The sequence below is a fragment of the Alternaria burnsii genome, assembly GCF_013036055.1.
Source record: "Alternaria burnsii strain CBS107.38 chromosome Unknown 750, whole genome shotgun sequence".
NCBI lineage: Eukaryota > Fungi > Ascomycota > Dothideomycetes > Pleosporales > Pleosporaceae > Alternaria > Alternaria burnsii.
The window spans coordinates 2082789-2104143 of NW_024066108.1; the positions used below are offsets into that span (position 1 = coordinate 2082789).

General features: G+C 51.8%; 7 protein-coding genes across 7 annotated transcripts; 4 read left to right on the forward strand and 3 right to left on the reverse strand.

Annotated features, from left to right (window-relative positions):
• Positions 1 to 595: 595 nt before the first annotated feature.
• On the reverse strand, positions 596 to 901 carry GT037_002124 (uncharacterized protein; the record flags this gene model as incomplete). The annotated part of the gene is made up of 1 exon (XM_038927171.1): positions 596 to 901. One exon carries the CDS (start codon positions 899 to 901, stop codon positions 596 to 598), a length of 306 nt encoding a protein of 101 aa, XP_038790463.1.
• A 54-nt stretch (positions 902 to 955) lies between these two features.
• On the reverse strand, positions 956 to 2314 carry GT037_002125 (wd40 repeat-like protein; the record flags this gene model as incomplete). Its single annotated transcript, XM_038927172.1, has 5 exons — positions 956 to 1105; positions 1160 to 1298; positions 1351 to 1761; positions 1816 to 1921; positions 1987 to 2314. The coding sequence occupies 5 exons, from the start codon at positions 2312 to 2314 to the stop codon at positions 956 to 958; spliced, it is 1134 nt and encodes a 377-aa protein (XP_038790464.1).
• Positions 2315 to 3138: 824 nt separating this feature from the next.
• On the forward strand, positions 3139 to 3761 carry GT037_002126 (mitochondrial succinate dehydrogenase cytochrome b560 subunit c; the record flags this gene model as incomplete). Its single annotated transcript, XM_038927173.1, has 2 exons — positions 3139 to 3230; positions 3320 to 3761. 2 exons carry the CDS (start codon positions 3139 to 3141, stop codon positions 3759 to 3761), a joined length of 534 nt encoding a protein of 177 aa, XP_038790465.1.
• A 699-nt stretch (positions 3762 to 4460) lies between these two features.
• GT037_002127 (brct domain-containing protein) lies at positions 4461 to 9239 on the forward strand (the record flags this gene model as incomplete). The annotated part of the gene is made up of 2 exons (XM_038927174.1): positions 4461 to 4508; positions 4599 to 9239. 2 exons carry the CDS (start codon positions 4461 to 4463, stop codon positions 9237 to 9239), a joined length of 4689 nt encoding a protein of 1562 aa, XP_038790466.1.
• Positions 9240 to 13485: 4246 nt separating this feature from the next.
• On the forward strand, positions 13486 to 14193 carry GT037_002128 (ankyrin repeat containing protein yar1; the record flags this gene model as incomplete). The annotated part of the gene is made up of 2 exons (XM_038927175.1): positions 13486 to 13681; positions 13733 to 14193. 2 exons carry the CDS (start codon positions 13486 to 13488, stop codon positions 14191 to 14193), a joined length of 657 nt encoding a protein of 218 aa, XP_038790467.1.
• A 624-nt stretch (positions 14194 to 14817) lies between these two features.
• GT037_002129 (ww domain-containing protein) lies at positions 14818 to 15707 on the reverse strand (the record flags this gene model as incomplete). Its single annotated transcript, XM_038927176.1, has 2 exons — positions 14818 to 15307; positions 15367 to 15707. 2 exons carry the CDS (start codon positions 15705 to 15707, stop codon positions 14818 to 14820), a joined length of 831 nt encoding a protein of 276 aa, XP_038790468.1.
• Positions 15708 to 17874: 2167 nt separating this feature from the next.
• Positions 17875 to 20760, forward strand: GT037_002130 (uncharacterized protein; the record flags this gene model as incomplete). Its single annotated transcript, XM_038927177.1, has 2 exons — positions 17875 to 18770; positions 18912 to 20760. The coding sequence occupies 2 exons, from the start codon at positions 17875 to 17877 to the stop codon at positions 20758 to 20760; spliced, it is 2745 nt and encodes a 914-aa protein (XP_038790469.1).
• Positions 20761 to 21355: the final 595 nt, after the last annotated feature.

Consider the following 21355-nt stretch of genomic DNA (forward strand, 5'->3'; position numbering starts at 1 on the left):
CGAATATCTCACGCAGTCAGTGATGCTGCCTCTCATCCGCTCTCCAACCCTTCGATCGTTCTCCGTACCGTTCCGTCGACAGTTGCAAACTCAACCGCCTAGCTGCAGCCCTCTAAAGAAGATAGTATTCTCCCTCTGTGCCCTCTCTCACCTCGAATCTATCGATAATGCGGTATCGATCCAACCCTCAATGGACTGAGATCACGTCTTCCACAATATTTACAACATTCCTCTATTGCACAACGTCTGTGAGAAGGCATTTTTGTGAAACGTTCACTTGGGAGGCTTAAGATACTTAGTAAACAGCTTTCATGGCTTTTTACTACGTTGGCGATCGCAGTGGTGTCGGATGTTGCGTTGAGACCGTCTTCCTTCCTATTCATCTTGTAGGCGACTCGAAAGAGGAGAGCCTCTTCGCGCGACGTGTGTGCGTAACGAAGAAATGAGTCATGTTGATGAGATTCATTGTGTGAGCAAGAGCATCCCCGGTTGGGGTTCGCTGACTGGCAATATAGCATGAAAAGGTGCTATGCAAACTGCCAAACAACAACTGATGAGCTTCAACTTCTTGTTTGAGACCATCCTTGTTGAGCAATCATTCTGTGCTTTGGGTGACACGCACGAGTTGCGTCCGGTTGATGATCTTGAAGCACCAACGACCATTGATGATGATGATGATGATGATGATGATGATGATGATGATGATGATGATGATGATGATGATGATGATGATGATGATGATGATGATGATGATGTTATGAACCTTCCAATTTGTGGTAGTATTCGAAATGTTTTTCAAGGCATTATGCCAGATAGCAGTGCCTGCGCAAATTCTGGACTTACGATGATCATGCCCGTACTCGTTGCTGCCCGAGCCATCAAAAAGATTCGCACAGTCCATGTCGAAGATAATCCATTTGTCCGAGTATTCGAGAATGTCACCTCATACCAGATCTTAGTATGGCTTGAATCTTGCTTTCTCTTTCTTTTCCTTGCGCTTCTTCTTCGCCGATCCGGCCGCATCATCAAAATTCGTTCCGCTTTCTTCTGAGGGTTTCCAGGCCCGAACTTGACCGTCTTCGCCGCACGTGTATGTTGTATTGGTCTGTAAAGGTTGTTAAGTTTAAGGAATCGGATTTCAGCCAAGGGATATGCTTACGTGAACATCGGTGAATGCATCGCGGACAATTTCTTCGCCGTGAGCACCCGCAAAGATTATGCTCTTATCGACATCGAAGCTATAGTCCAGAGGCCCATTGGCGCCCTTACTAATAGGGATGAAGTTCAGAAGACTCTCGCTGCGACCAGTCAGCTCTGTCTTGGTACTTTAGCAAGCGGATAACGACGTACCTATGCTTCCCTGCGGCAACAAAAGCTTGTTGCCCAGCCCATCCCAGATCTACCACATACTCACACCCCAAACCTTCCCTAACATCGCCCCACACTTTCGGCGCTGGCTCCTCTTCCTCCTCTTTCTGGCTCTGCAATGCGAAAAAACTGATCGTCTCATCCGTGCCAATCGCGTAAATGTCGGTGCCAGGATACATGAACCCTGCATGTGCGACAGCCGATCCATGGTTCACAACTTGGTACAAAGCATCGTCTTCGTCAGCTTGAGCAGTGTCGAAAATGTTGATTAGGCCATCCGTGCTAGATGACAGTAGCAGAGTAGGGTGAGAAGGATGCAAAGAGAGATTTGTCACGGTGTCAGTGTGGGAATCCACGTATGAACGAAGAGGCGCTGATAGGTTGCGCTGGTCCCTGGTATTGGGTTAGTGGATATAGTACCAATTAAAGTGAGATACATCGAGGTACCAAATGTATACTGGCGAGCTATTAGGACCGTCTTCGGGGTTTTCGATGCCAGCGGCGACGAAGTTTCTTTCTGCATTGCAAACCAACGCTGAGACGAGTTTGTGCGCTACGCTGACGGTCAGCCTTCTATTCCTCATGCTTCACCAGAATAGCGTTGTCACTGTCACTCACGGCTTTCGATTTGCAGAGCTTTTTGCTTGTTTCGTTTATCCCAGAATCTTATCAATCCATCTCTTCCCGCTGTTGTGACAATGTTGCTAGGCGTATCATTCGCTCTCTCCAAACATGTTATGTTGTCGTTTGCGTTCATAATCACGCCATCAGGTCTCAAGTCTGCAGTATGAAAGCGCAAAGAGTCGTCTGAAGATATGGAAGCTAATTGATCGGTCAGAGAGTATGTGAGAAGGTCTTGTCGTGGCGCTGTCGAAATGATCTTGTAGATGTACGAGCCGGCTGGAAGCCCGGCGTCAGTACTGAGGGTCTGTTTGAGAGGCGCCATTTGCGGTTTCAATATATGTGGGTGTCGACGTTATCGCTGCACATGTGGTGAACAGATAAAGGAGTTCACGTTGTTCCACCTGCAGGGTTGCAAAGAGCGCAGCAGGTACGTGGTTGATGGGGAAGAAAATTTGCAATCACTGGGTGTGGAAACGTTGCTTCGATCCAACCGTCATCGCATGTCTTATGGCCTTGACGTCTGGCTTATCAAAAGACATGGTATTCAAAAAGATGAAGATGAAGACGGCGCTTCTTAGTCAGAAACTTCGCGTGGCAGGCTCATGCGACAGGAAGATGGGTTGGCTAGAGAAAGCGCGACGCAGCATAGGTAGGATGTCGTAGGGCATCATCTTCAAGCTTTGCATCAAACGATGTCATCAGGTCTGCATCATGCAGTAAGACAGCGACAATCACAGCGCAGAAACACAATATGTAGCCTCGATATGAAACTCGTGCAGACATAGTCTTGGTCAACACAAGCGATTAATACAGGCAATCCCTCTCCGATCCCTCCTGAGCCCCATCCACTGACATAACGCCAGCAGACAAAATGAGCCGTCATTCCCGCAGTTCAGCACGCAAGCGCTCATTGCCGGCGATATCGAGGTTCGTGAAGGAAAGAAAGTTGGCAGCTCGCACGCGAGAAAATATCGGGTGTCCGCAAAGTGGATGACTAAGTCGCATAATGCTCAGCTGCTGATTGGGCCCTAGGGGGACCTCGGGAATCGGGAAGATTTGGGCTGGCGGCGTTGCGCATCATAGACGGTCGACCATCACCACACGACACTTGACAGCTCTGTCGATTGGCATCGGAGAAACTACACAATGGCTTCTCAGCGGGTATTTCAGCTTGGTCTGCGACGGGCCGCCGCGCCCAGTCTGAGGGTACAGCCTGCGGGACGCATGGTCCAGCGGAGGTATGTCGTAACAGCATCAAGCTCTCCCCGACGACTCCAGTCATGACTACCATGTATGCGCACAGCGATACTGACGATACATAATATAGACTTGCAGCAACGGAACACGCCTCGCAGTCTGAAGCCGCCGAGATCCTCGCCAAACAGCGTGTCAACCGCCCCGTTTCCCCCCACCTGGCCATCTACAAGCCCCAAATCACCTGGTACGCCTCGTCGCTCAACCGAATCACCGGCATTACCCTCTCAGGTTCCCTCTACCTCTTCGGTATCGCCTACCTGATTGCCCCATACACTGGATGGCACCTTGAGACGCAGTCAATGGTAGCCACTGTCGCTGCTTGGCCAGCGGCTGTGAAGGCCGGATTGAAGGCGTTCTACGCTTTTCCTTTCTTCTTCCACAGCTTCAACGGCTTGAGGCATCTGGCCTGGGACGTCGGTATTGGTTTCAAGAACCAACAGGTTATCCGCACTGGATGGACTGCTGTTGGCTTGACCGTCGCATTCAGCTTGTACTATACTTTCCTCGGATAAGGTTGAGTATTTGCTGTGGGAGCGACTGAGGGAATGAGGAACGGAGAGGACTAAAGGGCATGAGATGGAGATGCGGGAGAGATAGAGGATGAAGTCAGGGAGAGGGAGAAGGAGAAGAACACTAGAACACGAGTGATATGTGAGTTTTGAAGTGGAGCACATCTTGACAGGATGGCGAGAAGGTCGAGTAACACCTGTACAAAGTCTATGTCAATTGGATGACACAAGTTGTTTCTTTGCATATCCTCGCCCGTGAATCAGGCCGAATGAATTCGAACCACGTTGCCAGAGGACATGGCAAAGACACCTCTGACCATTCAGGGCAGCTAGACTGGGTGGTTTATCGGAATCTGTATGAAAAGCTGTGGCTACTCTGTCTGTTGCACACAGGAGTCTTGTGTGGGCCATGTGCCTGACATTGGTGAATAGCGCAAGGTATGTTGGTGTCTTTTAAAGGGCACTATACACAGCAAAGGTCGGTAAGCAATGCGGATACATCAGTCCATAGTGTATGGGTGCGGAATGAACATGGCGTTCCACACTCAAAGCGGCAAAGAAGGAGCGCTGCGCTTGGTCATTGACTGGCACATGACTACGCGTTAATTGGCGCGTAACCGTCTCGGCTGATTGCAGGTAAGACGTGTGAACAGCGGGGTGCTGCATTTTGCGACCAAGTGCATCCGATAATGAGCTTTCGCAATGGAAGACTCGCAAGCCCCTACAGTGCTTGGAGATGTTTTCTATGATGTGAGTACCCGTCTTCTTCGTCGCGTCCGGGATGGCGCGTCGCACCCCGGCCGCCGATCGCTGGAGTTGGTTGACTGACGCCACACCAAGGACCCATCCCAACTCTCCCAGGCCCTCAGGCAACGGGCCTGCAGCGACAAGCCATTCCACTTCACCACATCGACCGAGAGCCATCACTCGGGCAATCGCGTTCCTTCCGTCCTGGCCCTGGGCCATTCCCCGGATCACGCCTCCCTGCACCTGCCGCCCGTTGCGCTTTCCCCGTTCAATCGCGCTCTTTCCCCACGACGCGCTGCGACCGCAAAACATGTCAAACCTGCCCTACCCAAACATCACAGCGCGCCGACTTTCACTGGTAACATAAAAGAAGAGAACTGGGCTTTCAACATGTACCAGAGTTTCAATATGACGGACGCGCCGGGGGACACCCAGCCGGATAGTCAGATGCTGAAGACATGGACGAGTGGCATATACACAAGCGAGGGCAGAGAGTTCAACGCCCCCAAGTCGCTCTTCCTTGACCATTCGGACGACGACAATGGCGAAGACCTGCCTACAGACGAGATGGATACGGCCGCATCCAGCCAAGACGAGCACATGCCGACACCCACCAGCCCTACCGTAGTCGATGCCGACGAAGCTGCAGATGCGCAGAACAGCATGGCGCCTACGAGCCCACTCAAGTTTCAAACACCGGCATTGGCAAATAGAAATAGGGGCAGCTCCAGCTCAGCTATGCGCATCAATACCACACCCGCTACCGCTGCCTCTCCCTCAATGTTCTTTCCAGCGTTTGGCAATGGAGGTGATGGCGGCTTGCAGCATATCTCTCTCACACAAGCCTTCAACAATACCCAGGCGCCTACCTCGCCTGCAGTGGGCGGTGTCACCGAGGATGTCGTATTCACACGCCCTTCGCCCAATTTTAGCCACTTGCGACACTCCAGTCCAATTCCCGCCTACTCCAGTCCTATCAAAGCCGTACAGCCCGACACTCCGAAATCAGATCCTATCGCGCGGTCGTCCAGCGAGCCACGAGCCGATTATGTCACGGTGAAGCAGTCCCAAGAGAGGAGGAAGAACTCTGTTGGAGACGACCACAGCATGAGTATAGAGCAGGATAGCTGGCAAGAGCTTAGCAGGAAAGTGAAGGCGCAAAAGGCAAAGGAACATGCCCACCGCCGGGCCGCTAGCTCCCTATCACACATCTCAGTACCCACACCATTGGTACCGCGATCCGGGAGGAGGGGGGTGGCAGACGTCAGTTTACCATCGCCTCTCAAGTCGAAGAGTGGGAGAAGTGGCGTACACGGCGAGTCCCATAACTATGATGATGATGATGACGACGACGAGGAGACAATGGACGAGGCGTCGCAAACCATCACGGTGAATGGAGTAAAGGAGCACAATACCGAACAATGCCCCAACGATCGTTCGCAGAACGCGATTCACGCCACACGGACTACTGTGAGACGCAATAGCAATGACAATAGTGTACAGGTTCCTAAGACTTCTTCGCACCCCTATCGCACCCCCTCAGTTCAGCCGTCACGGAATTCCACCCAGCAAGGAATTTCCTCCTCGCAGCTGCAACGCGAATCACAACAACAACAACACAACTCAGAAGTGCAGCAGCATCTGCGGGAGATAAACCGACCTCATAGCAGCAGGGAGTCTGTCGCTGTCATGGACTCGCAACCAGATGCGACTGCAGACTTCGATAGTGTACCACGACCAAAATCGTTGCGCTTCCCATCGTCACCATCGATGAACCAATATAGCATCAATCAGACTACCATGGCTACCAAGACGGGGTATACAAGTCAAGTCATCTCTTCCTCAATGCCTCCAATGCCACCCAAGTCTAGTACAGATGAAGATAAGACTCCTGACGGCGAAGAGCGCGTACCGAGCAGCCCTCCCCTCTTGAGACCCGACGATGAGCGAGTTGAGGAAGACGATCTGGAGTACGACGAGCACACCTATGATGAGTACGCGGAGGGAGTGGCTGAGCGGGACACTGCGACACCGACCCTTGACGAAGATACAGTCATGGAGGATGATGACGAGCTACCGCTTGCGGAACAAGATTTCGAACACAAGGCTTCCATAGAGCACCACGGTGAAGATTTGGACAAGGAACTAGATGTCACCGAACCCAGCAAGGTGCACCCAGAGACTGGACGTGGAGATCCAGAGACGTTCGAACAAGGTCAGCTTGTGGAAGATGTCCGCGATCGCTACCCGTCACAGCATAACGAGATGAAAAGGCCACCCAAACCACCGAGCATGCGACGTCAGAATACTGTTCCAGAGACTGATGCTCTCGACGAGACACAGCCCTCCCTCTTTTCAGACAAGGGTCCTACTAATATTACGGAGGACGGAACCACTACACCACATAACATCAACAGCACGGAGGCTTCCCACATCGCTCAAGAAGGGCGCTTTAGATCTGAGTCAAACAAGCTGGCACCTGTCAGCTCCAGAGGCAATGAAAGCGATGTGATCCGGGGAGACAACCGCATCCATTCTATTGATGATATATACAATCTTCCCGAGACACAGCAGTCAGCAGCAGAGGACGAAGTTGAAATGCCGCGACTCAGTGGTCTCGAAGATGATGACGATGCTTTTGTAGCTCCAATCTCGCCAGCTCCCCTATCAACGAAGAGGCGCAAGGTTACGTATGCCGCGAAGCGCAACGCCCCTCACAGTCCACCGAAAGCGGCGACAGACACAGAGTCACTTTCGGACCCGCCTCCGTCACCCCGTCTCGAACAAATACATCAAGCGCTTGAGGATACTCCACCAATTGCATCAGTCCTCGTACGAGAAGACCAAGGTGCTATTGCCGCCACGCGTGAAAGAGAAGCGGCACAAGCTCCGTACAAACGGATGACGACACTAAAATCAAAGGTCCTACCAAAGTCTAGCAGATCTAAGAAAGAGAGGCAGGGTGCTCTCAAACCGGTGTCTAGAGAAGTCTTACAGAGCTTGTCTTCACCAGCAAATTCCCCGGCGAAACCAAGAGCTTCTTTTGGCGTTCGGAAGAGCACTCCACTTACGCCTACGAAGCATCGGGCCATCGTCTCCGACAAATTAGCCGATGTCGAGATGCTCGATGCTGATAGGGGGCCAGACGAGCCCGTTAGTTCCGTACCACATCCAAGCAACGTCGAAAGACGACATGAGGACATACCGCAACGGGCTGTAACCCCACCAGGGGAAGTCATTGTACCAAACCGAGTGTTCGCTTCCTGGCCAGGGAGCCATTATTACCCTGCCACATGCATTGGTCGTGCAACTGCCCGCCAATTGCAGATACGCTACGATGATGGTAACACCACGTCAATGGATGCAGTTCATGTTCGGGCATTGGATCTCCGCCGGGGTGACCATGTCAAGGTGGACGAGACTGGCATGAAGAAGAACACTTATGTTGTCGTCGGTTTCAAGGATAGAATCGACGATCTCAGTGGTGAGGAGTTCCCCACTACTGATCAACGTGGAAACACCACTATAGTTCTTGAGGAGCGACCCAGGGAGAGCTTGTCGAGAGGCAGAGCAATCCAGTCAGCTGAGCACATCTCGGTGCCCATGGCTAGCATCTACCTGACAGCTGGCCTTTGGAAACGACTTCGCGATCGACCTTTCAACTTTTCTCCGCTCATCTCACCCGCTAAGTCGGCTTCTCACATTGGCACTCCTATTACCGATCCCTTTACAACGCCTTCTTTCACCCGGCGAGGAACGGCAGTACCGTCACTACTGAAGGACGTTACCACACGCGCAGCGTCAGTAGCATCTACTACTCGATCCGGCAGCGGTGTCTTCACGAACATGGCTTTCGTTCTGACTTCCACCGCAGCAGACGTTGACAAGGAGGTTGTTGCTAAACAAATTAAGAGCAATGGCGGACAGGTCTTGGAACAGGGTTTTCACGAGCTGTTTGAGAGTGAGCCAGCGGAAGCACCAACACCGTCCCAGAACCACCGTAGGTCAGCCTCTACCATCGAAGGGTCAGTTGGATTGGCGCTTAAACAAGCATACAAAGATCTGGGCTTCGTCGCTCTTATCTCAGACTCGCATTCTCGCAGCACAAAATATATCCAAGCACTCGCGCTCAACGTCCCATGTCTGCATATGCGCTGGATTCACGACTCACTCAACTCGTCGCGCGCTGCACCATTCACGCGGTATCTTCTACCCGCTGGCGTGTCCAAGTTCCTCGACCCAAATGGTGTCGTACGGTCGCGCACAATGACTTCCTACGACCCCGCTGACGAAGATCTCACTTTCGCTCAAATCATCCAGGGTCGTGACCTTCTTTTCCAAGACCAGAATGTCCTCCTCGTCACCGGCAAATCCAAGAAAGAAATTGAAAAGCGACAACCATTTGTCTTCCTCTCCCACGCTCTTGGCTCTGCCACGGTCGGTCGCTGTGCCGATCTCGGCACCGCATCCGATATGCTCACCAATGGCAAGTGGGATTGGGTGTATGTGGACAATGGAGAAAGCGGTGTCGCCGAAGCTGCTGCTACTCTCTTTGGTACCGAGAAGCCTATTGCGAGTGGCAAGACGAAGAAGGGCAAGAAGAGAAAGAGAGACGACGCTGAAGTACACGAAGAGCTCCTTGTCAAAGGAGAAGTTGGTGGGAATAAGATCAAGATTACATGTGCGGAGTTTGTCATTCAGAGTTTGATCTTGGGTGCGCTCATCGAGGAGTGAGCATTCTTCCTTGTTCTTTTGGTTCTTTTCTATGGGTACGGTGTTTATGATACACGCATGCAGCACGAAGATATGTGCAAAAGGCGTTTCCGGGTTCATGTACCATCACCATCTTTTGCTTTTTTCGTACCACATAGTGTGGCGTCAAGTCAGCTTCTATTTCTTTTTCTTTGTCAACTTCACAAAGTGTCGTTCAGCTGGTGTAGCATAGTATGAACGCTTTCATCGCCCTCTCGGTGTTTAGGATGTCTCGCAGATAACTAGCATTTTGTTCATCGGCATACTTTGCCTCCACAAGCATGCATAAGTACTTTAATCTTTCTGTGTTGCACTTGCGTGTATGACATGTTAGACTAACTTCGCGCAGCATGCATGAGTACGCGCGGCAAGAGTAGATATGATGTACAGTTTGAGTTGAGTCATGTAGTCCTGGGCCACATTGGAGGCGCCGTCGAAGGGCCGAGTTGCATCCACAACACTCTTTGATCGTCATATTATCTCCATCTATGTAAGACATTGACGCGAGTGCCATGGAAGTAACTCTGCCACAGCACAAATCTAGAGACACAGGGTTGTTCGGTACGGAATGCACTGAACGAGCTCGAGGGCCAAATCCCACGCAGAGGTTCTGCTGAGGATACTTGGACACGCAGTATTAGCTAGAGACGCGCAGCATGATTTTAGATCTGACGTTGTGATGGCCTACCTGAAGTGGGGTATGCTGACCTGCTCAGTCTCCAACCCCATTCTTGTTACATCTCTCGCAATGACTGATGTACGAGAGATAGGCATTGTACAGCATCGACTCAGTAAGTTGCAGAGCTTTCTTCAAACGCAGCCTTCCAAACAGCAAGTAAAGAATCATAATGCCAGAGACTACCAGAAGGAAAGCACGGCAATGGAGGGCACGAGCTCGCCCCCCTCCCAATATCTCAACCAGTGTTATGGGAAAAAGAAATCCAGATCGGAAAAACCATCGACAAATAACATCCGTCCCATCCACTAAGGCACCACCGTCACATCTTCCACATATACAGCTCCCTCGCTAATACATGCGTATGCATGTCACCAACTTCGTTTGTGAGCCTACATGTGAAGAATAGATGGGCTGCATGTCCGAATTCCGTAGCTGAGCGCCGCGCGGACTTTTGACTTTGTCTCTCACGCAACCGAGAGAGGGGGTGGTTACGCTTGCGGCCTGCCACCCACATACGTGCCGCTATTGAATCTGTTCAAAAGTTTCTACGGCAGACCACGAGATCAATGCTGTTCCAGATGCTCAGTCGCAGACTGTTAGTCCAAATCTGAACAGAGGTACGTGTGTTGTGGAGCTATCATGGCTCCTTTAGAGGCATGTTATCATGGCGCATGACAACTCGACAAGTGATAAAAAAACATCACAATGACTGTTATCACGACGTATCGAGTCATGTAAATAAGAGGGGGCCTGACCGATATCCTAGGCTGTAGGAGTTCTTCCCGTCTGGCTGCTAGCAGTGACGGTAGTGACAGAAGGGTCTCGCCTTCGGATAGCGTCCCGGGGATAGCTGATTGGCTATCGAGCAAGATTACTAGCGTGACCCTGTTCCAAGAATCCCGTCTTGAAGGATCTGTGTGTAAACGCCCAGACGTAATCATTGAAGCCATGATCTTGCGAGCGCATTCTTTGATTACCATGAGCAGGATTTTTTAAGAATCGTACGTTGTCCTTCTCAACTGTAGGGGCAGCTAGCGGCACCCAGAGCTAGGCTATCACACCGATCGACAAATGTGTAGATGTTATGGGCTTACCGAGCCTCAGTGGAGAAACAACATGCTTTGCCGATGTGTGACACGATGTCTTGCATAAGACTTTATGCGCTGCTGACCCGAGGATTGCCACTCAAGAATAGACTTTGCCGGTTCGAAACTGAGACAGAATCCTGTTGCTTCACGCATCCTCTTGACAAACGGCCTGGCGACAAGTGTTGGTGTTGATGCAGCCACACGGCGCAGCAGGGTAATGTGAGCCGAGAGCTAATGTTACGGTACCCACACCTCCGAAAGGTAATACGCGGCTTCCGTCAGTCGAGCATCGGTACATTGCCTGCGCCAGACCATTCGCAGTAATCACTATCAAGGTGGTGGCTTGCAAATGCCGCCTTTCCCCCTTGCACAAGCCTTAGCGCAGGCGTCGCTACGGCTTTCACGTCCGCGGGGTAACTTAGTGTGCGGCGTGGAAGGCTAAAAAGTAAAGAAACTTTAAGGACGTGTGAAACGCCAATGGCAGTGACATGACACTAAAGCGGCATGCAAAACGACGTGGGCGGATTGAGCGTGCTGTTATTGAGATTCTCAGTCGATTGCTGTCGCGTATGGTACTCTGGAATGTTCTCCATTGTTGTCACCTGGCTAGAAAGCAGATGATTTTGTGGGAACGACTCCGGCTCATATGTAATCGCGCAAGAGTCTCCGTATGGGGCAACGAAAGCGAACGGGGCTCGGTGTTTGGAGATCTATGCTCTCCCTGCTTGCTAAACGTGTAGCTCGCGGAATGGTTTCCCTTGATGACATGTCGCCATTCGGGGGTCACGGCTACATCGTGCACTAAGGTAAGCAGTCGGACACTGTCTGCTTTCGGTAAGCGATTTGCCTGATGATTGACAACAGGCCGGAGCGGACAAGAGCGCATTGAGAGACAGGTGCAGAGTGCGGAGTGTACCTGAAGTTAAACTTCCATCAACATGAGCCCAACCAAAGTGGCCCTAATAATCTTACATGACTGGGTTCGGCTGTGATCCGAACGGACAATACACCAGTTTCATTTAAGTAAATACAAGGCCCGCGTCGATCCCAGCGGGAAGGCTCTCTATCACATGTCCGACCGTTGATCATAGAAGCGCCAAAGTGGTGCAATTCTTTCAGGCCGGGTTGGCATCTGATGATTTCTGATCAGACGTCTGGAATCGGACCGATATCGCCGAAAGGTTATTGGTGGGAATCTTTTACTGAGCTCTGAAACGGCCTCGGTAAGACGAGAAGTGCTGGCTCCGAGGTGCTTGCTTGCCTAAGCCCGTTGTGATCTTGGATCTTCACGGGTAGACCAGGTTCATGGATCAAGGTCCTTGCGCAATCTATCCTCTGGCAGGGGTTAGCGGAAGGACGAAGGATTGAGTGGGAACACCATCAAGCAGTCACCCCGTCTGAGTTCGCTGAACCGAGTGCAAAATGGCAGGTGAAGGCGAGCGCTATGCGTGCATGACGTAGTTCGGCATCTAGGTAGACGCTCCCTCCCGTAAACGAATGCGACACCTTACAAGAGAAGTGTAGTACAAATATCGATTGCGTGTTCTAGGTCCACCATTGTTGGTCTTGCTTCTCAACAAAGCAGAATAGCCAGAGTAGGCTCATATGGGCTCAGTTTGCCGCTTCAGGACAGGACGGCAACCGGGTAATTCCAAGTTGGCGGAGAGGCTTCCTTCCCGATGTAACACAGCCACACGTCCGAACCGTCGAATGTATTCATAAGAGAACACAATTTGTGAACTAAGATACAGTGGAGTCCTGGCATGTAAGCAGCACGCCCCGTAAGCTAGCTCAATTCTTTTTTCAATTTATATCCTACATTTGAATGCATGCGAGATCCTTCCCAGAACTTCACGAACACCATTTTAGGTGTCGAAAAGACGATGGTTGAATAAGGTTCCAGGGACACAAGTCAGGTGGTTCGAGCTCGTCGTAGTGCTTAGATGTTGTGTTAGGCCGTTGAAGCTGATGTGGGAGGGAAACTGTCAAATGCACAGGCGAGCAAGGGGTATATTTGAATCTGGAATTCGGAAGGTGCCGATGGTCGTTAGAGAAACTAGAGCAGAAGCTGCACGTCATAGTTCGTGCATGCGTGTTGACCTTCTAGCGCTTCCATAGATTGATTGCTATACTTGCTCATTAACAATGCAGGATCTGCGGTAAGGGTGCTGTATCGCATTGATTTTATGCTGGTGGGAGGAAGATAAAGAGATAAAACCCCTTGATTGAGTATAGCGCACAGCCAGGAAGCGTGTGCACTTGCATATGTAAAGTGATTAGGGGACAGGTGCAGCATCGGCGATGAACGATGGATTGCAGCCCTGGAAATCTCACTCAGGAGCTACGACTGATGGGGGCTAGTGCTTTAGACCCCGCCCCCGCTTCCTTCATTGGGCAGACCTGTCAGAAAATATTTACAGAGAATCACTGAAACACCCGAAGTGCAAGCCGACAAGCAAAAATGGCAGGGCTAGACGAAGACGTTGTAGACGAGGTCCTGTACTTGGCGCGAGCAAACGAAGCAGCTGAGCTCGATTCGTATATGTCCGAATTGTCCACACAGACGAAGCGATCAAAGACGGAACTCTACACTGCGGCTATCGACCCATATTCGAAGAATAGCGCGCTGCATTATGCTGCTGCTAATGGACACAACGGTAACTTCTCCTGACACTCGTGACGTGAAGCATGTCTAATTTCTGGCATAGACGTCATCAAACTGCTGTTCTCGACCGGCGCCGAGAAGCCTGAACCCACATTCCTCAACGCGGTCAATGAAGCAGGCAACACACCCCTCCACTGGGCCGCGTTGAATGGTCATCTCGAAAGCGTAAAACTTCTCATACACGCCGGTGCCGATGTCACGATCATCAACCAAGCGGGCCACGATGCAGTCTATGAAGCGGAGATCAACGACAAGAATGAAGTCGTAGACTGGCTCCTTGGAGCCGTGGAGGAACTGGAGAAAGGAATTGGACAAACTGGCGAAGCGGAAGCGGAAGCTGGAGAGAACACCGACGAGAACATGGATGATGCAGACACAGCGGCGGAGCATACCCAAAGCAACAGTGCATCGGCGCAAGGGACTACAACTGCATCGACAGTGGAAGACGTGCAGAAGCAGATGGCAGACCTAGGTACCCAGGATCTTGCGTCCAAGGGTGGCTGAAGCACCTCGACTGTTGGCTGCAATATACATATATTGCTGACGGCCTGCAGCTGCAAGGAACCGAATCTGCCCCTGATGACGTTGGGTTCACGGCAAACACAAAACCATGTGGTGAGGGTTTGCACAAGATAGCGTGCATTGCAAAGGCAATGCGCCGAAAGATTGACATGGCGCACATGGGACCGGTATCTGGGTGGTGAACAAGGCAACAGAAATGCCATTGTATCTACGGGCTATGCACTGAAGAGTACAAAGTGTTTTCTAGCTTCCGGCCGTGGTTACGAGCAAGAGGAGCTTGCTCCCATTGGTAACACTGTATACATCCAGACTAGTCAAGAAGTGGACCAGCTGTCATAATTGATCATCCGCTCGAGTACATGATGAGCGATAATCATGGCCAGGCAAAACATGTGTAGTATATGCCGCGGCGCTGAACGAAGAGCTAAGACGTGTAGTCCCTTCATGCTACAATGTCGCATCCATAAGCACCGAGACAAGCGTGGGATCCTACCTTCATTTAACAGACGAGCAGTCGTCAATTCCAAGGATATGGCCCAAATCTAGCCTGCATTAGTGGTCGTTTTGAACCTTCACTGTCTTTTCTTCTTCTTACCGCCCACACAATCAGTCGCGTAACCAGGCTCTGCGCTTCGCTTCTTTCGCAGCCTTGCGCTTCTCGTTAAACTCCTTAAGCTGCTTTTTGCTGAGAGGCTGTGCGCGACGCTCCGCCTTGAGACTACGTCCGTCATGGCTGTTGGCGGCAGCATCAACGTCGAAGAAAGCATTCATTTGGCGACGGCTCTTATTCTCGTCGTTGTGCATCTCCGGGCCTTGACCGGTTTGTTGCTGCTTGCCGTTGAAGCGGTTGAACTGAGCAGTTGTTGTGTAGTCATGACTAGAACCGTGCGCGTTACGAGCGGCGAAAGCTGCAGCGGAGACGGCCTGTTGGGCGTCCTCTTCCTCCTTCTCTGCCTCCTTTGCATAGTCCGCATTGGGGTCAAAGCTACCATGGATCTTTGGGTTGTAGCCACCCCACTTGCGCTTTGGAGGAGAACTGGTGCCCGGAGCGCCAGAGCTTGATGTCATAGCAGCGGCGGCACCGTGATAAGGGTGTCTGTGAGATGCACGTATTAGGCTGAGAAAGACATAAAATGAAGATGATAGTTAGCAAACCTGTCGTAGCCATAGCTCTGGGCAGAAGCGGTCGGGACACGTGGGTTCTCCCACTGCGAGATGCCGGTCTTGTGGTTGAAGTAGTACCATGCACCAGCATTGTTGTCCCACCTAGCCTCCCAGCCGTCATCCTCTGCGTCTGGGACGGGCTCGTCGGGTAGGGGAGGCGCGCCACCGTCGTAAGGCAGCGGAGCAGACGAACTCGAGCCGTAGCTGGCTTCCCGGTTGGTGGGCTTGACCTCTGCGGCTTCCGGTGTGTTGGGGCGGCGGTCGCCTTGCTGCGCAGTGGCAGCGGGTGACGGGTTGCGCGCCAGATCTTTGTCGTGAACCTCAGCAGCCATATCGCAGGATTTTCTGTGCACTTAAATATGTTAGAAAGGATGCGCCTGGGTCAGAGATTCGCAGCATGCACGTGGTTGCCAAAGGGGTTTCGGCAAAGGTTGACAACGGTGGTGTTGTTGTTGTTGTTGTGGTGGTGGTGATAGTCGACTCGGTCGCACCTGCACAGAGAAGTGCAGACCTGGCTTGGCGCGACGCTAGCTGCGTAAGCAGCTGTTAGCGTATACGTGACCTTAGCGTTCAGTCCCGGTACCATTAATACCCCATCATTTGCACTGACTCGCAAGCCGCTTCGCTTCGGTCCAGCTCAACGGCGATCCGCTTGTGCCTGCGCCTGCGCCTTGGTCCTTGTCAGTTCCCGGCCGCTCGCCTGATCCCTCGGTCCTTTGTCTCATAATCAATACGGGAGGTACGAAGATATTGTGGGCGTCATCGCCGACAGCGGGAAGCCACAGCCGATCCTGGACCATTGTTAGGGCAACCTCGATTGCACAGCAAGCACTTTGCGTACGCATGCTCGATTACTGCACCCAAAGACGCGACGGTGCCATCTCGTGTCAAGCCACTACGGCATCCGGACAAAGCCCTTATTATATGGAGTCTTAGGACGCCCGAAGATGTGCATGGACTCGGGAGTGCAATCAAAGAAGAAACCGACCGCTAGGCTTAGAGCCGTTCGGCGCGGGCCAAGCTGGCTTCATGCAAGCAAGGCCAGAGGCGTTAGGGGATCCGGGACGTAAGAGGATCGAGATGGGCTCAATCGCCCGCTCAACGGCTGCTGTGAGCTCGTTCCGATCGGATTCTGGTGCCGCTTTTAGTCAGGCTTTTTTCGGCGTCTTTTTTAGCTGACGACAACGGCATCGCCCGTGTCAGCATTTGGCATCAGCCTTTCCAATGTTGAGCGGTGACAAAAGGCTTCTCGTTGGCGATATAGGGCCGGTCGCCGGGACACCTGTCTTCTTGTTCGCATTGTTGACGGCGGCTTATTTGCCCTCTTTTCTCCTGCAGCGAGAGGCGTCGTTTATGGTGGCTGCACGTTTTAGCTGTTTCCAGTCCTTGGCCTCAATCTAACTGAAGCTTATTGGACGGAACCGCTCCAGAACCTAACGCCAGGTCCCAGAGTTTCGCGGCAAAATAGCAAGGACATGTTCGCTGCATTCCGAGCTCACGCTGCATGATCTGCACAGGTCATTAGCGGATTAGCTGCGGTTGGCCAGCTGCCAGTTGGTACGATCCGGGGCTCGCATTGCCCACGCGCCATCCACGACTGCAGTAACGTGCATCAGTCTGCATCTGACGCAGCACGCTATCTAGCCCGCTGAAGGCAATTGACTCGATATCTGCAGCCAATATTCCGGCTGGCTTGCTCCATACCCTGGCTGGTCCCAGCATCTTCGGGTCTCAAACAGCAAAGGCTCCACGACCATGTCCCTGGCGGTCCGTCACTGCACGCCACTGGAATAATCGCTGACCTACTTGGAGGCCGCGGTCGCTTCTCCTTGAAGCCTGTTCTTACAAGGGCCTCCTGGTAAGCTCTTGAATGGCTGAGCACGGGGTCCCGCTGTCGTCCGCCCACCCTCACTCCTGCTACCCGGGCATTATTATACTTATTGCTATTATCCTTTGCCTTACGTTCAAGCAATCGAAGCAGTGCTCGCTGCGTGCTCAGTGTCAATTGCGCCCAAAAGGTGCGTCCGCGGCGTATATCATAATCCCTGCATCTGTAAGTTCTTCCCGTGTCGCCCCTACATACGCTCTTACATGCACTGTTGCTTTGTGCTTCGGTTGCGGTTCATAAGGAGCCGGAACAGTGGTGCTCAGTCGCCAGACGTCAGCCCTGCACGGACTGTTGTTTCTTTAGTCTACTTTCTAGACTGCAATAGCTCGCAGCGGACATCCCAGTCCAGGCCAGACGCTTCTGTTTGTCGGCCACCTTCCTGACTTCCTCACGTACCTTTATGTACCTGTTAAGTTGACCATTAGCTGATGCCGTGGCTGCACCAGTGTCAAGTCTTGAGTAGTGCCTGGATCTCTTGAGCGTCCTAGGCAATCAATAGCTCCTGCTGTTCTATATACCCTCATGTGGTCGGTCAACGGGGTGTACCGTGGAAATCATCCCACTTCAAGCGCCGAACATCAAACCGCATCTTACCTGCTATGCTCCTCAACATGAGTCGTCCACCCAGCATACCCTCACATTCAGGACCTCCGCCCTCCTACAGCCCTTACCCGCCGCACCATGCTTCATCGTCTCGGCCAGAAATCATCGCCCCTAGCCAGCACATCCGTCCTAGAGATTCCAGTGGAAGCCATAACAATGCGCAACAACTACCCAGTCTTCGCACGCTTTTGGAACCAGAGCTACTTGACAAGAAGTCATCGGATCCATCATTGAGGGCGGGTGGCGCTCCGGCACTCTACAACCATTCTGGGCGTTATGGGTCTTCTAGTCCGACGTTGAAGAGACGGCATGAATATGATGGCTACTTCCATGGCCACCCCGAGCATAATGCTATCGCTTCTCAAACGCCCTACCACCATCGTCAGCCTCTGTCAGGTACAAACACTACACCATCTACCTCGTCGTCGACGCCAGGCTCGGGGTTTGGCGTCAGTCGGGTAGATCTCCAACGGCGTGAAAGTTTCGCCCATCCTTCACAGCATGACGTAGTAGGCAATGGGCATCGGCAAGTATCGCTCATGTCTGATGCAACGGGAACGATGACAGCCCACTCTAGTCAGCAAGAACTAGGGTTTGATCCGAATAGACCTGTCAGAATGAGACGACTGGAAGGTTCTTCGCGCGCTCCAGTACGATCTTCGCGTTGTGTTGGACAACGTGATATACCAGGCGAAGGCCCGTGCTACGTCTACGAGGATGGCACCTATTGCCGGGCTATAATAGACGGCGAAGCGGTCAATCCTTCATGGGGTATCACAAAAGCTGGTAAACCTCGAAAGCGACTTGCGCAAGCTTGCCTGACCTGCCGAGAAAAGAAGATCAAATGCGAGCCCGGATATCCAAAGTGTCACCAATGCTCCAAGTCGCAAAGGGTGTGCAGAGGGTAAGTGAACGTCGCTGTTTGAGACTTTCTTTCTTCTCTCATTCGAGAACATGGAGTGCATTAACTTAATTGGTCCGTTATGCTTTGGACCAGACAAGGCTATACTTGTATGATACAATGACAAATACTAACGACTGGTAGTGGACTCAACCAAAGCAATGCATCCGGCGAGACCTCACCGTCGAATTCCGCTCCGCTATTTAAGAATCCGTCGTCCGAAGTCCTAAGTCCTGCGGCAACCTCAGACAGAAACAAAGCTCCTGGAGAGCTGCGAGACTCATCAAGAAAGGTCGACACGTGGAACGCCGGAACCCCTTTCAGATCTCGAAAATTCCGTCCCAACACTGCTACAGATCCAAGAGACATGTCGGTGCAGTCATACGATTCGGATTGGAGCGGCTCCGCAAACGACCAGGGCTCGGGAGACCCTGTACGCGGCTCTTATTCTGACTACCTTGCCCTCCAATGGGAACAGGATCCCTTTGAAACAGACCCCGGACTTACCATGCGTCTATTGGGCCTTTATTTCCTTCACGCCGGTAGTGCAACGTATGCCATGTTTCCTCGTCAACCTTTCCTCGCATGGGTAGAGAACAACCGCGATAAGAGTCAGGACCATCTGATGCTCCTATATTCCGTCCTTGCGATGGGCTCTCTCTTCTCGACTGGTGAGGACAGGGGAGCTCTAGGGAAAAATTTTACTGCTGTCGCTTCATACGCAGCAGAAAAACGGTTCGGCAAATTCAGTCTGCAGTTGTGCCAAACTCGACTGATGCTTGCGCTCTACAACTTCGCTAGAGGCAAGTCACAGGAGGCATGGGATTATTGCGGTGCTGGTTTGAGAGCGCTTATTGCATTGAAATTGAACTCTGAAGAAGGTGTTAAAGAGCTGGCCGATAGCAACGCCGATCTGGACTATGGATTTGATCCTCAAACCTACGCAGAATGCTGCCGCCGCACTTTCTGGTCCGGATTCCTGATGGATGTAAGTCACGATATCGTGGATACTCCAACATCCGTTGACGTGTTGCAACAACAGCGATACAATGGTTTCTTTGGAGGAACTCCGTTTGTGATCAACCTGGAGGATGCCTTCGTTAAACTTCCATGCCTGGATAGCATGTACGACGCATCAACACCGTGCGATGCACCATTCTTCGACGAGGAACTTCTGAGCGCAAGCGCTCTACCCCATTCTGTTCTAGGGAATACGGCATACCTATGCCTAATATCGGCACTATGGGGTGACGTGCTTACCTTTACGAGTCGTGCTGCGCGCCGCCCGGACAGTGCCTACGAACAACACTATGACATCTTCTATACAAAGATGAACGAAAAACTGAACGCCTGGCATGATATGTTGCCAGAGAACCTTCATTACACCCCACAGAACCTGGACAAAGGCCATGCTGATGGATACGCGGGCACACTTTTGTCGATGCACGCTTTGTATTACGCTACATCCATCCGACTCAATCGTCAGGTGAGAGTTAACGCACTGCCAGTGGACAAAATACGCCGAAATCTGGAGCGGGCAATACGTATGGCGTCTAACTTCTTATCGATGATGCTTTCACAAGCCCCCGTCAACCGCCACCGACGTCCTCCACCCACCGTCGCACCAGAATCCTCTATCTCGACACCTTTCCCTGGATACGTGCTCATGCTTTCGGTTGATGTATTGACGTCTGCGGGGCTCGTTTCGTCACTACCGACCTTCATCGAGACACTCAATACGACACTGACGTGCATCAACGAATTGACGGGCTTTTGGGCGTCTGCAAAGGCGCAGCAGAAGATGATCTCAAATCGCATCAAACAGCTGACGGAAATTGCCGCACAAGAAGGCCAAGGTACAAGAAACGGAAATTACGGGAAATTCTGGAGGATCAGCAACAGTTTAGAGACGGCATTCGGAAACGATGATGCGCTGTACAAGACCGAAGATCAATTGCTTTTCGGAGTTGTTGGTCAGCTTACCGGTCAGTGACTGCTTGCCCCGCATAAGATCGCTATGCAACGAATAGAACCGCGGACAATACCTCTCTTGTTCAACAGCATCAAGTGTGCATGCACTGTTCGTGTTTGTCTTGGATCTGAGGCTCTGACATAGCGTTACACGTTGCATAAACCTCGGCCCGATCTCCAAAACCGCCTCACCTGGTCGACGTGTCCAGCACAAGCACGAGTCCGCATTAACAGAAACATGGATCCGTGGGAATAGGAGAGCTATCTAGTGGGTTACCACGTTCCTGGCACACGTTGAGGCATGGACGATATCCGCATGCCATCCTACACCTCCGCTATGGCTAAAAGTTGTAGAACCGCTATCACTTTGTACTAGTACTATTTCCAAAAGCTCTGCCCGAAGTTTGGGCATTGGCAGCGACTTCGGTCTATAATTGGAATACGCGATATCAGTTTTCTCATTTTAGCACTTCGATTCTCGAGCATTATATCATGGAGCAGCTTTATACTATTACCATATACCAAAACATGTACGGATAATGAATAGCGAGTTTCACAAGCATATGACAAAAACACACAGATTGCCTATCCCTGCAGGTCCGAGAAACCATGTCACG